The 13,777-nt window shown below is 35.2% G+C and overlaps 2 protein-coding genes across 4 annotated transcripts in view; one reads left to right on the top strand and one right to left on the bottom strand.

Annotated features, from left to right (window-relative positions):
- Positions 1–393: 393 nt before the first annotated feature.
- Positions 394–2,368, top strand: LOC113233159 (DNA replication complex GINS protein SLD5). 2 transcript variants are annotated; one of them, XM_026468171.1, is made up of 2 exons: positions 394–1,091; positions 1,607–2,368. In XM_026468171.1, exons 1-2 carry the CDS (start codon positions 512–514, stop codon positions 1,678–1,680), a joined length of 654 nt encoding a protein of 217 aa, XP_026323956.1. In that variant the 5' UTR covers positions 394–511; the 3' UTR covers positions 1,681–2,368. The 2 variants fall into 2 exon arrangements, 1 of the variants encoding a protein (XP_026323956.1); XR_003310673.1 differs by having other exon boundaries at positions 1,079–1,166; positions 1,607–1,733.
- The window catches only part of LOC113233158 (probable multidrug resistance-associated protein lethal(2)03659), a 64,029-nt gene continuing 52,619 nt past the window's right edge, over positions 2,368–13,777 (bottom strand). For both annotated transcript variants that reach the window (XM_026468169.1, XM_026468170.1), the window contains 6 exons: positions 11,395–11,498; positions 10,767–11,056; positions 9,480–9,725; positions 8,397–8,557; positions 7,586–7,691; positions 2,368–3,998 (listed from right to left, as the gene is read on the bottom strand). In XM_026468169.1, coding sequence (XP_026323954.1) covers positions 3,810–3,998; positions 7,586–7,691; positions 8,397–8,557; positions 9,480–9,725; positions 10,767–11,056; positions 11,395–11,498 — 1,096 coding nt within the window. In that variant the 3' untranslated portion in view covers positions 2,368–3,809. The remainder of the gene's footprint in view (positions 3,999–7,585; positions 7,692–8,396; positions 8,558–9,479; positions 9,726–10,766; positions 11,057–11,394; positions 11,499–13,777) is intronic.

Here is a 13,777-nt window from a genome sequence, read left to right as displayed (position 1 = left end):
AATATGGCCGCCACAAAGAGGATAGGCAATTTAAGGCGGCGTGCTTGGATTGACTCGGGATTCCTTAAAACAGGCCGATACGGGTATTCTAGTTCGAGATTCGTATAATTTCGCGTTTTAATCTTCGATTAAGGCACAATAGCACTATCCTATTCCACTTTAAACTAGATTTCACACAATAATTGAAAGTCAAAATAAAAACGACACTTTTCCCTCCAAAAGGTCCAGAGCGAATCCTTAAATCCTAGTATCCAAATAAAAAAAAATTTGACAGGATACTTGTTTTTGTAGCAATTTTTTGACAGTCAGTGTATGTAATCTACAGCATCACGTCCTTAGACTAACGTCCACTATGTAAATTTGTTGAATGAAAAATGAAAAAATGGTGGTGTAGGTAGGCATGTGTTTTTGTTGATCTTGTCTTATCTGACTATGAAAACAAGTTTTATAATAAAATGAAATTTCTAACCCGCTGTTTTGCGTGATTTAGAAATTTAAGAACTTGAAAACAATGGATACAATCGAAGATATTGCGTTAAGTGACGAGGAAGAAGAAATTACAGCTGATGCAGTATTGAAAACACTACAAAGCGCTTGGCAGAATGAACGCCTAGCACCTGAAATTCTTCCACACCACAACGATATTGTAGAATGTATGTTGGGCCAAATCCAGCACATGGAGAGGAATATCAACAAGTTACCCAAGACTGACCTTCGTGCGTCTATCCACAAAATGGAACTCAATCGAATAAAGTTCGTTATATGTAATTACCTAAAGACAAGACTGCATAAAATAGAACAGTACTGTATTCCTATATTAAATGAAGAGAGACGAAGAACAGACTCTGGGACTAATTATTTGACTCCGTCTGAGTACAAGTACGCTCATGAGTATTTACTGAATATGGAAAATCATGTCAAAACAGTGGTATTAAGTAAAGTTCCTAGTAATATGCAGACGTTTGAGATGAGCAAGATGGCTGTGTATCCTAATTTACAGAGTCATGTGTTTTTAAAAGCGAACACGACAGTCAATGGAGTTGTGCTTGAAGACTTGTTTGGGGACCAAGATGAGGAGATAGATTTGGAAGGTGGGGTTTTCTAACCTTTCCACAAATAACTATGTCAGCTATTTTGAAGTTGAGCCCATAACTCCCTTACCTATGGTAAGCCCAACACTATGGGAGTCAACAAACTTATTAACATGGAATCAACTCTGTCTACTCAATAAGAGCGAGCTTTCTTCAAAACGCCGACATAATATTGTTTTTCATTTAGTGTCAGAATCATATTTCTTTGTTTTTGGTCTCAAAATTCTTTTTGTTATTTTTTTAAATGACTGTTTACATTTTTTTTTATTGCATGTTGTGCTCCCCTATAATTAGTTACTCAATTAGACAAAGTATTAAATAATATATAATGTAATATATAATGCATGAAATATTGTAGTAGTTGTTCGTGTGCCTAACAAATAAATAATTATGCTTTTTGCTTCCCTTCCGACGGCTGACATGAAACATGTAACATCTTTTTCGCTCTTATTACACTGACATCAAATTTTAATATATTTACTGTCTTATAACTTTAGTTATATTTCTTGTTTCAGAGGGTTCTCAGCACATCTTACAGTACAAACCAATAGCCGATCTAGTGAAAAATGGTAAAGTGCAACTAATATAACACAGGTGTTACTTAAATTCAGGGGAAATATCTACCAACTTTGATGAATAATTTTTATTAGAATTTGAAGCCGAAGAGTATATATATATGTTATTTCTTAATATGCAGCCAAGCACAAGCCAAGCACTGTTACTACTGCAAGTGCAGTAGTAACAGTGCATAGTTTATATTTTAAAAATTTGATAAACAAATCATTGACTGCTGTCAATGATTATCATAAGCAAATTAATTCGACAATTAATATATCTAGGAATAGCGAATTGAGATATACAATCCCGTCTAATCAGTTTTTTTTATATCTTATTTAGTTCCAGTTGTATCGTTAGGCAAATCCAGCATAGTTGACTTTTTTGTTAGGTGACAAAAAAACATGGCAATAAAATTTTAGATGTCATTTTCTCGAAAGTTACTGAAATGCAATTGCATTAGTTATGATAAGAAGGACAGATCTAAAGGGTAATATAAAATAAAGACAAATATACAACAATAAAAGTATTTATTGGTTTTATTCATACATTACACTTACATATAACATTTTGGATATTAATGTCAATTTTATTCCAGTACGTTAAGACGTTGACAATAACTACATAATCCTATATAGTTTCTTATAATGACATTTGTATAATTCATTATTGTAATTAGCCTTCAAGGACTTATACCTTATTTAAAATGCAAGGCACTTGAATATAAATTATATTTTCCACATGGAATGGTCAGAGTTAGGCTTTGCTAACCAGCATGCTTCAGCACCGCATTCTTACTAGATGTGTTTTATAATGGGGTATACTTAACATGACCATTTTTTTTTTTCTCGGAGCCGGTTGCCTAATAAATTTATTATTGTTTTAAAAATATTGTTTATGGTAGTCACGAAATGTTTAATGATTAACAACTAAAAAAACTAATCTGTGGAGTCTGGTGGGCTGGCTTTATATATTCTTTGGCTGAGCAAATTAGCTTTAATGTATTTAGTTTTTAAATACGTTTCATAGCGGCCGATAAGGCTTGAATGCCTCTTTTGTGCCAATTTTTAAATTTATTGTCACGTGTGCTGTTTTGTCAGCGCGACTGTTCTGCTCAAAGCGGGCTGTACGGTCATGTTAGGTATACTGCATAAAATTACACATTTACAAAATACCTTTAATATTTTATAGAATTAATATTTAGAAATTATACATGCAATATGCTGGCAAGGAAGGATTAACTCAAATACAAAACTAAGAAAATAGTCTGTACCTAAGTACTTCGTTATAAAAATTAAGTAAAATATTTCCTTGGTTCATAACAACTACTGGCTGCCACCGTAATGTGGTATAAATCATTGTATTTTGACACTTTTGTAAGATTTTGTATACAATGTCTTAAATACTAAACCTCTTGGTCCACTTAACTCATTCACTATAAATAAATATAGGTACAGTAAGAAACTTAACTAATAAAAGCTGCTATTATGTTTTATATCACGTGATAAAGAGTGGAGCCAATTCTGTGGGTACGTACAGATCACATAAGATCTGGCGAATGCACTGTATGCGCACGACCAGCACGCGAACAGATCGCACTACGTAATGCGCGTGTGCAGCTCGCGAGCTTTTCGCAAACTGACGTTTTCACCAGATTTGTACGTACCCTAATCATTTTGATGATTTTACAGTACGTAAAATTGTGCGTTCATTTTATAAGTATCTGACCAATATAAGTATTTTTAATACATTGTACTCTGATTTTTAAGTACTTTTTTATTGTAAATATTCATATTTTAGTACATAATTTTTTACTACAAATCCCAATTTTGTTGAACCATACCGGTTCTTGGTTTTAAATGTGTTCATAGATATCGTCTTACAGTAGATATACTTACTTGGAGGCAAAAACACTGTGGCACCGGTTTATATTACCTTGCAACATCAGAAAACTATCCTCCTAATGTAGTAAGCATTACGTTGTTGGAGTATCATTATTAGCGTATGATCACACTTGGTCACGCGTTTCATTATTTGCTATAACCGCCGCGGACAATTTGTCTTACAAAACACAGTTTTAGTGCGGCCAAGTGTGTAAGTTGTGGTAAGATACAATTATAGCGATCGTTTTACGACGCATATATTTGTGTATATAGTTATTTATTACGCTTGCGCTTGTTCATCAGCGTCTACGTATCGTATATGCTGCGCGTGCGCATTGTTCGCAAGTTCACGCAGGCTCGCCTCAGACGCAGGTCCGAGTTGCTTCACCATCTTTGTGAAGTGACCTTCTTCATTCTGCAGTAGTTCATGCGGGTGACCACATTCTACTACTTGTCCCGCGTCCATGACCTGAACATAAAAAGTTTGTTTTAAAACACGTCTATCAACAGCATGACAACTTTTATTACACCATGTAACACGATTTTTGTTTCTGGGTTATTAGTATCATTTTTTAATGGGTTCTAACAATATTAAAAAGCGGTATTTCTCTTGTAAAAACTTTGAGGGCAGCTTTTGCCAGCCTTTGTTTGCGTATCATTAAGGAAACATACAACTTCTCCAGTATTCTTTGAATGTAAATACTATGTAGTTATGTAAAGGCAGCTATGTAAATACCACTGACAGCCACAACGATTTTATACAGGGTGCAATCGTTAAGTGTGCCCAGGCGATTATTCCATAAATATAAGAGATATCAAAAAACTTTAAACTAATATCGAAAGTACATCACCTAATGAGTAAATCGGCATCCATAACTTTTTAAAATTTAAACTAAAAATATCCGAAACTTTAACGTTAAACACTCTCATACATTTAATATGACATTCATAGGGAGGCTTTAGTTGACCTTCTTTAAGAGGTAACAATAAGTTTACAGACAATAAAACTGCTATAAATAAAGTAATAAAACTATCTTTCAATTGAATAAAAATATATAATGGCATAGTCAATTATTTAGTCAAATGTGAGTTGTCTATATAAATGATTTTTTTTAGTGCAGATTGACTCAGTTTCATATAAGGATCGTTTCATTGTTTCATTTCATGAGACGAACAAAATCGAGACAGCAGAAGTTCGTCAAATTTAATCAAATGTCTTTGATACAAAATGAACAACATTTTATTAAATTATAAGATAGTTTCATTGATTTATTTACAGCAGTTTTGTTATCTGTAAACTTATTGTTACCTCTTAAAGTAGGTCAACTAAAGCCTCTCTATGAATGTCATATTAAAAGTGTGGGAGCGTTTAATGTTAAAATTTTGGATATTTGTAATTTTCTTTATAAAAGTTATTGATGTCGATTTACTCACTAGGTAACATACTTACATACTATATCAGTTTAAAACTTTTTGGTATCTCTTATATTTATGAAATAATCGCTTGGGCACACTTAACGATTACACACTGTATAATGGGACAGCCACAAGAGCAAAGTTTCAAGGGTATGGCTACTCTTTTCTACATACTTGCTGCTCAATGAGACCCATACTGTCAAACCAGAAACAGAGCCTTTTTCAAAATTTGTTACACAATTATTGACAAATTATGGTTAAAAGTATACTTCCGGACACATAATTCGAGACACCTCGCATTTTTATCGTAAAGGGCTAGAATACAAAAATAGTGTTATCATCGAAGAAAAAGTTTCCTCGGTTTTGCAAATCTAAATTCCCAACAAGAACTTATGGAAAAAGACTTTAGTATACTAGTGATTAATCAAACATTGTTTAAGCTTAGGGGCACTTAATACTGAAAATGCGCGGTGGTTTGAATTGTGTGTCCGGAAATGTATTATTTGTACCGAATAATAGTATCTCCTGGAACGGTTTATCCTTTCTATTACAAAAAGGTAATAAAACCATTAACACGTTTTTTACTTAAAGCGTACATGGATTTATCGATCTTGGTCCATTGTACGAGTCATTTGCGCTAAATGCTTTTTCTGAATTCTAGTTTTGAATTATTTCTTTACACAACAGGTACTTTTTTTAACAGTAGATACTTCGTAAAATACCGACTGCCGACTCTTATCTTACTAATTCAACAAGTTATTTCTACATAAAGATTATCAATTTCAAAATTCAAAATTCAAAAAAAAAACTATTTGTTTGCACTATACAGAAGGCACGTGTGAGTTATCGAGAAGGTTCACTCTTTTATCCTATTGTACTCTAAAGATGAGGCGAAAAGATGAATGTGTGCAAATAATATTTCGCCAATTTTAACACTGACACACCGTTGCTTTTGAAGAAACTTATACGGCATATTTTTTAACCATCTTCATATTGAATTAGATGTATTTAACAAAGGTCATTGTAGAAAGTCATCGATTTATATACTTTAGATCAAAAACCTTTGTGTTATGTATCTCTAACATATTATATTAGAGATTCAATGCATTATATGGTCAACGTACGACTCATTAGCGACATTCTCTTTATTGGCATCCACTCAAAATTGCACAATTTAATTATTACTCGGTCGAACCTCAATCGATAGGTATGTATGAAATTTGGAACTATATAGCATTAAAAGTACAATTATAAAGTCGTGTAAGTCTAAATATTGAATCTCGACTTGCGACCTGAGATAATTGAGGTCAAAGTTCGCCATGTTGTCTATGGAAAAAAAACAATTGTACAATTTTGCGTGCGCTGACAAAGAATGAGAAATGAACTAACCTATAAAAGAAGAAGAAAGTTAAATAATCTCAGTACAGAGTACTAAAAAAACCGACCTCAAAAGTACATGAAATTACGTCTATTTGCTAAGTTTTATTAAAATATCCTAAAAATCGCCACTATACAGGACTTGACACTGGAGATAATAAAAATCGGTTCTCACTACTCAACATATATTGAGAGAAAAACGCCTTGAATTGGAGAAATAGCAAAATCAACCATTAAGATAATTGCTCCTTAAGTAAAATTTAGGCGCTGTTTATAAAAATGAATCTTCGTTCGTGAACAGTCACCCTTAGAGGTGGATGAGTTTCTTCAAAATGAAATGGGATCACTATGGAAGTACCCTCTTTCCAACAAAAAAGAATCATGAAAATCGGTTCACAAATACCGGAGTTATCGCGTAACATACATACAAAAAAAAAACATACAGTCGAATTGAGAACCTCCTCCTTTTTAAAGTCGGTTAAAAATAAGAAAGACTGCTGTGTTTTTCGACATTCTGCGCTTATTTTTATGGCGCATTTACACTCAGGTCGACAGGCGACACTCGCTTGCCCACCGAACTACTACTACTATACTGATGGCGCATTTCCATTATGTCGTGACGACAGATAGTCGTGCAGTTTAAAGTGTCGTGGCTTGTTTATTTAAATGAAGTTGTTCACATATAGTATCACAGGATTTACTGTCGTTCATGACTTTTTTGATGTTACGACGACATACTGTCGAGACAATGGAAGAGCAAGAACGACTGTCGTCAGTCGATAAATAAAACGTCACGATAGAAATGTGACGACAGATAATTGCAGCTACTATTGTCGTCACGTTTTATTTATCGTTGTCTCATATCTGCAAACGACGAGGCGGCTGCTGTGAAACGATGAATTTTCGTCACGATCTAGTGGGAACAGCAGCTAGACACGACAGTCGTTCAACGATAAAATAAACGTCCACGACACAGTCACGACAAATAGTCGTGATATGGGCACAGGCTAGACGCGACAGTCATCCAACGGTAAATAAAACGTTACGACATAATGAGACCGCGCCTCGAATCATCTGACGACTGTAGTTTGCACCCGAAGTCGACTGAAGCCACTAGGTGTGAACGCTATGGGCGACATGGTCGCTTTCGTCAATCGACGCGACGGTCCACGAACTCTGCCGAAGGCGGCAGACGACTCGGTGTAAACGGCGGACAAACTGTACTACTAAAGGTAAAATAACAAAACAAATATATGTACAAACCAGAACACGGTCAGAATCGGCAACAGTGTGCAAACGATGGGCTACAGTGATCACCGTGCAGTCCGCAAAGTATTTACGAATCGACTTCTGGATTAGAGCGTCAGTGCTGTAAATAAATAATTATTAAAATTTAGTATAAGATGGTAAATGTCTCAGCCGATATATAAATTTCGGTGCACGAAAGGAGCCTCCCCGTCTGACGTACCGTTCCTTTCCTGTACGTGCCGATAGGCGTATCCCTTCACCACGATGGCAAGTATTACATTATATGCCATCGAAACGATAGGAAGATAATTTTTTGTCAATATACAGAGTGTTTATTTTTAAATGGGACAGTAATTATTTCAATATAGCACAAGAATACTATTATGAATAAGGCTCAATTTATATTGCGGCGGAACGGAATGAAAGCGAATTTTTGTAACGATATTGCACATAGCATAATGCTCGCGCATTCCGCAGAAGATTTTGGCTGGTATCTAGTTTGTACGTTACACAATTGATCATAATGTTCATTAGGCTATGAAAAATATTGTTACTAAAAAATCGCATCCATTCCGTTCCGCCGCAATATAAATTGAGCCTAACTTACTTTTCTCTTTTTAAATTATGTTTACAACTTGTAAGTAAGTACGACTACAATAATAATATGACGCTCCGAGTGACGCGTCGATCAGCCCGGAGTTAAAGTACTTGACTTATTATATATCTACTATGATATTACAGACCCGGTCTAATTGTATGTGGAATTGATCAAAGTCTGCTTCGTTCCCATTAGTTCTATTGAATAGTCCTATTATATAGAATTTACTTAGGATCAACATTAGCTGTGGCCTCGTCCAGTACGAGCAGCTTGTTCCGTGCGAGTGCGGCGCGCGCAAGACATAGCAGCTGCCGCTGGCCTGCGCTGAAGTTCGACCCACCGGCGGCCACCTCCGCCGTTAGTGATGTTACACTGTTCTTTAGCTCCACCTGGATATATTTTGAATTATTATTTTTTTAAATCGATGCATAAAACTGGATACAATTCCGAGATAAACTAAAAGAATTCTGTAAATAATAACATAATACCTACGTAAGAGGGCTTTACACAGACACTCTTTCGCGCGTGACACAGCAATCGTGCACGATTGAGCACGTGTCTAAAGATGTTAGAAAAAAAAGCGAAAGATTGCGCGATTGCACTTATCAATCGTGCGTTCCAAAGTTGCCTTTTAGACGAACGCTCTTACGTTGTAATAAAAACAAACACGAGCAATCGCGCGCGAAAGAACGTTAGTTTTTAAAACTTCAAACAGTAATAGCGCACAACTACGCGTAAAAGCTTTCTCGCTGGCAATCCTGTGCGGTCCTGATCACGGGCGATAGAGTGAGTGTGTGAAGAGAGTAATGTGAACGAGAAGAACAGTACTAGGTTTAAATAAATGAAAATAAAACGAAAGAAATAAATCCACAAGGTCAGTGAAATATTTCAAAATACCGTAAAAAGGTTAATGGTACCTGAAAATACATGTATAATTTATACTGATAGCAAGTAGGTACCCTTACTGTAACATGTTTAGTGGTACCGGTTTTTGAAAATACCGATATTCCAAGCTCTGCTACTGAGCACATTTGAAGAGAAGCATTGCGCCCTCTACGGCGAAATGAAGGAATGCATGTCTGTCTATTGTTCCGTATAAAGTTACATATTTTAGTGTATTCTGCGTGGTGAAGAAGCCGGAATAGACTAAAGAGCAGTGTTAATTAATTAAACATCTAAAAATCATAGTGTAACTCCCATGACTGACTTGACATTGGCAAAATTCTTCAAGAGAAGACAGAAATTTAAAAATAGAATAGAATAGAAGGCTGTGTTTCACCCGAGGCGCGATATTGTACGAAAATAACGTACCTGTTCAAGAGCTCTCCAAATGTCAGCATCAGTATATTTATCAAAGGGATCCAAATTATATCGTAACATGGCGGAGAACAATACGGGTTCCTGAGGTATAATAGCTATTTTCGATCTCAGTTGCTTCAGTGCAATGGTGCCTGTTTCCACGTCATCTATGAAGATTTGGCCGTCGATTGGCGCTAGGCGGAACAGCGCTGATATTAGAGAGGACTTCCCTGCACCTGTTCTACCAACTACTCCAACCTGTGGTATACAGAGACATTGGCATAATAATTATACGTTGAAAACGAAAATCACGCGTTTTGAATTTTCAAACTTAGTTTCGGAAATTAAAGGCCATTCCCGGAATGGAACTTTTTCGTTGCATCACTAAACGAAGAAGTCATGTTTTGGGCGAGTTCAGTCGCCACTAAACGAAGAAGTCAAATTTCGGAAAACGGCATTTAAAGTTTATAAAAATAGTGTAACGCGCGACTTTAGTTTAGCAACTGTATTGGTTTCAACGCAAGATATTTAAAATACACTTGACAACAAATTCGATTTATTTAATCCATTGACTTAATTTAATCAGTCCTTTTTATTACGTTTTATACTAATTTGTATTGGTACAAACTGTAGCAACATAGTACGGATCTAATATGAAAACCAGAGACGGCTCGTATGCTAAATATGTAAATGCTCGTAAGATTTACATTATAATGTAAAATATACCATAGTGAACAAAAGTAATATTTTCTCGCATACTATTATTAATTTTGCGTGGACTTGATTCCACAAACGCGAAAAACCTTTTAACATATTCTTTGAAGCAGATACATTCAGCTAATGTTGTTTTTTAAGTTTGATGGTGATTGGAATTGCTGCTGATTCAAATTAGACGCTTATAGAAACCGCACGTTACATCTTACTTCCTAATTGTTTTCTGCAAAAGTGCCGTGCGCGTGACGCGATAGTGGCGCTGCAATTGTGCTCCTAATATTATATATTATGAAAATTAGTAAGTGGCGCCACTGCACCGTTCTATAAGCTTGTAATTTGAAGGCGCCCCAAGCTTCTAAACGCGAAATTGTCAATATTTTTATTTTGACTAACATTAATAAAGGAAAGGAAGGAGGAAAATGAAATTATTTATTCGGATCTAAATCGCGTGTAAACGATTGTTGTGAAAACGTTGTTATGTTTCAAAAAAACAAATACACGCAATTTACATCCGAAAAAATTATTTAATATCCTATGTGTGACAATTGCGAAAACCTAAGTACTCGATAATATAAATATACTAACCTTCCAACCACTCTCAATAACAATATTCAAATTTTTAAGTACAGGTTCTGCTTCTCTATCATATCGTAAGTACACTTCCTTAAAAACAACTCTAGCCCGTTGCGGCCAGCCTTTAGGCGGAGTTGGTCCTTCCGTGTTTTCTTTAGGCAAAGAGGTGAACTGCTGAACACGTTCCACGCTAGTCATTTGGGATATCACTTCGGTGGCCTGTTTAATGCCGTGTTGAACCATATTTACTAAGATCAACCCTTGACTTAAAGCCAGACCCACGTTGCCGGACTTTGTTGTACCTGTTAACAAAGCGAGAGTGAATAGGCATAATGTCCATGTACCTGTTAACAAAGCGAGAGTGAATAGGCATAATGTCCATGCTCCAACATTGACCTCATTGTCATTTCCCATCAAGTGAGATGTTGAGGTTTCCGGATTTTTTCCGGAAAAAATTCCAATATTTGAAATTTTTTGCAAAAGACAATAAAAATAAAAAAGGAATAACAATAACGTAGTAGTAGAACAAAAACAAAATAGCAAGTATTGCCAACATAAATTTCCAATTTCCCCATTTGTCTTGTAAGACTTTTATACCTAAATACACTACTACTACTACATACAAATTATGTTGACTTACCGTCATCCATAAAGAGAAATGTGTATGCAGTCACCACGACGTATGATGCAGAAATCATACACAACCAAATCCCAAAGCTTGTGTTCGTTACAAGCGTTAAGTACCTGCAAAAGATGATAGACGTGTTAACCTGGGTACAGCACCAATTAGGCGGAGGAAGCTGCGCCACCGGAAGTGCGGTACTAGGAGCGCCGACAGGCGTTCGAGAAGTGATGCGACAGGCCGAAACAGCCGTGGATATCGCGCCAGCGCAGCGCGCCGTCGCACAGTAGGATCAAATTGATAATTCTTGAACAAAGTAATAACTTGTGGAGTATCGAGCAAATTTTTTTATATGTGATAGATAATAACAGTCCTAATAACTTTTATTGTATAATTTATTAAAAAGTTGATAGGAGAAAAAAAAATATTTTTTTTTTGTATGGAGAAATATACATTTTATTTTTTATAGTTCCAATAAAAAAATGATCTGTCTGCATGTACTTGCGGTTCTGTAAGTAAAGGTGCGGCACAATTGCTAACTTTTTTAACAAAATACATGTGCTACAGTTAAAGAAAAATTAATTTTAGTGTAATTTAGAGAATTTTATTACAATAACATGAAAGTTAAGTAGAAACTAGTATATTGTGTTAAAAAATAAATAACAAATCTAAAATTTTGCCACCTTTTTACTCGTAAAGCAGCAAGTACCTGCAGATGGATTATTTTTTTCTTGATAGAGAATGATTGGATCTATACTGTAAATAAACCACACACATTACATTTTCCTACATTTCGAGATAAAAAATAAAATGTTTATTTCTCCAAACAATAAAATCTAAAAATATTTATTATCTGAAACAATCAGCTTTTCAAAAAATTACATAAGAATAAATGTTATCAGGAATGTTATTATTTATCATATAAAAAAATCAGTTCTGTATTCCTAAAAGCTGATTAAAAAATACCAGAAATAAAAGTATAAATTTTAGGCTAAATTATTATTTAATTTTTTTATTATTTTTTTATATTTTTAATTAATCATGGGAACAATTTTAGGAATACAGAGCCGATTTTTTTTCATATGATACATAATAATATTCCTGATATCTTTTATTCTTATGTAATTTCTTGAAAAACTGATTGTTTCAGAGAAAAAAAATTTAGTTTCTTCTGTTTGGAGAAATATACATAGAAAAAGATTGGAACTATACTGTAAGTAACACACGCACATTACATTTTCGTATATTTTGAGATAAAAATACAATGTATATTTCTCCATACTAAAAAAAATATTTTTTTTCTCCGAAACTATCAGGAGTTATCAATTTGGGCCACTGTGCATCGGCGCGATCCTGCCCAACCTCGAAGTCTGGTTGAGCCAGCGGAACTGCGTCACCTGTAGTGCAATCTGTGATGTGTAGAAGATAGTAAAAAGGGCGATTGAAGATGAGGAGTGTCAAGCGATACATTTTGGGAGCTCGTAACCAGGAAACCAATGGATGGAATTTACCAAAATGGTCATAAACGTGACGATGAAGCTTGCCCACAGCCACAAAAATGAATGTGAATATGTAGGATGAACTATAAGTAACATGATAACACTACACACCACGCTTCCGGCTGACACAGATACTCACCGGGCACAGATGCTTCAGTGAGTATCTAAATCGGATCGGACGCGATTCGACGACGCAGTGCCACCATTGTGGGAGGGACCAGGATTTAGGATGAGCCTCAGAGCGGAACATCCTGGTTGCCCGGATCGGGCGAGATCTTTCTTCACCAGGCATAGTAGCAGCACCAATAAATGCTTAAGCGTAATTTTTGTAACTTGAGACTAATAAAATATTTAAAAAAAAGATGAATAAGGAGGTTTAAAAAATGTTTCTCAAACGTTAGAATGCTTTGGTTCAAGAATTGAAGGTGAATGTGTTAAATGGTGCAAGTGTTTAATATTTTTTCATGCAGTTACTAAAAGAAGAAAAATCGTGACAAAATCATTTTTCGGCCGAGTGTCGAATAATCAACAACCCGCGAAACGTGTTTCGCCTCTCTACGTGTCGGGCTTAGAAGTGTCGGGTATGTTGTTGGCAATGGTGTTTTTGACTGTAGTTGCGCTTGTGTTATTTATTAATTTATGAATTTTTATGAGAAAATTGACTGACATTCAATGACTGAAACTGAATGAATAAAATAAAATAAAATTTAACATTCTTTATTGCACATTAAAAACTACAATGACAACACAAAACAGTAGGTAATGTAAGTACAGCAGAGTAAGCTAATGTACAATAGGCGGCATTTTTGCAGAGTAGCAATTTCTTCCAGGCAACGTTAAGATAGAAATTTAAGAGCTGGGAAGGGGGTGCAACCAAAGAATATCATCTATTGGAACTGTTT

The sequence above is a fragment of the Hyposmocoma kahamanoa genome, unplaced genomic scaffold (genome assembly GCF_003589595.1).
Source record: "Hyposmocoma kahamanoa isolate Upper Pololo Valley unplaced genomic scaffold, ASM358959v1 78, whole genome shotgun sequence".
Lineage (NCBI taxonomy): Eukaryota > Metazoa > Arthropoda > Insecta > Lepidoptera > Cosmopterigidae > Hyposmocoma > Hyposmocoma kahamanoa.
Note: the sequence above shows the minus strand (reverse complement) of the source record. Positions and strands in the feature narration are given on the sequence as shown.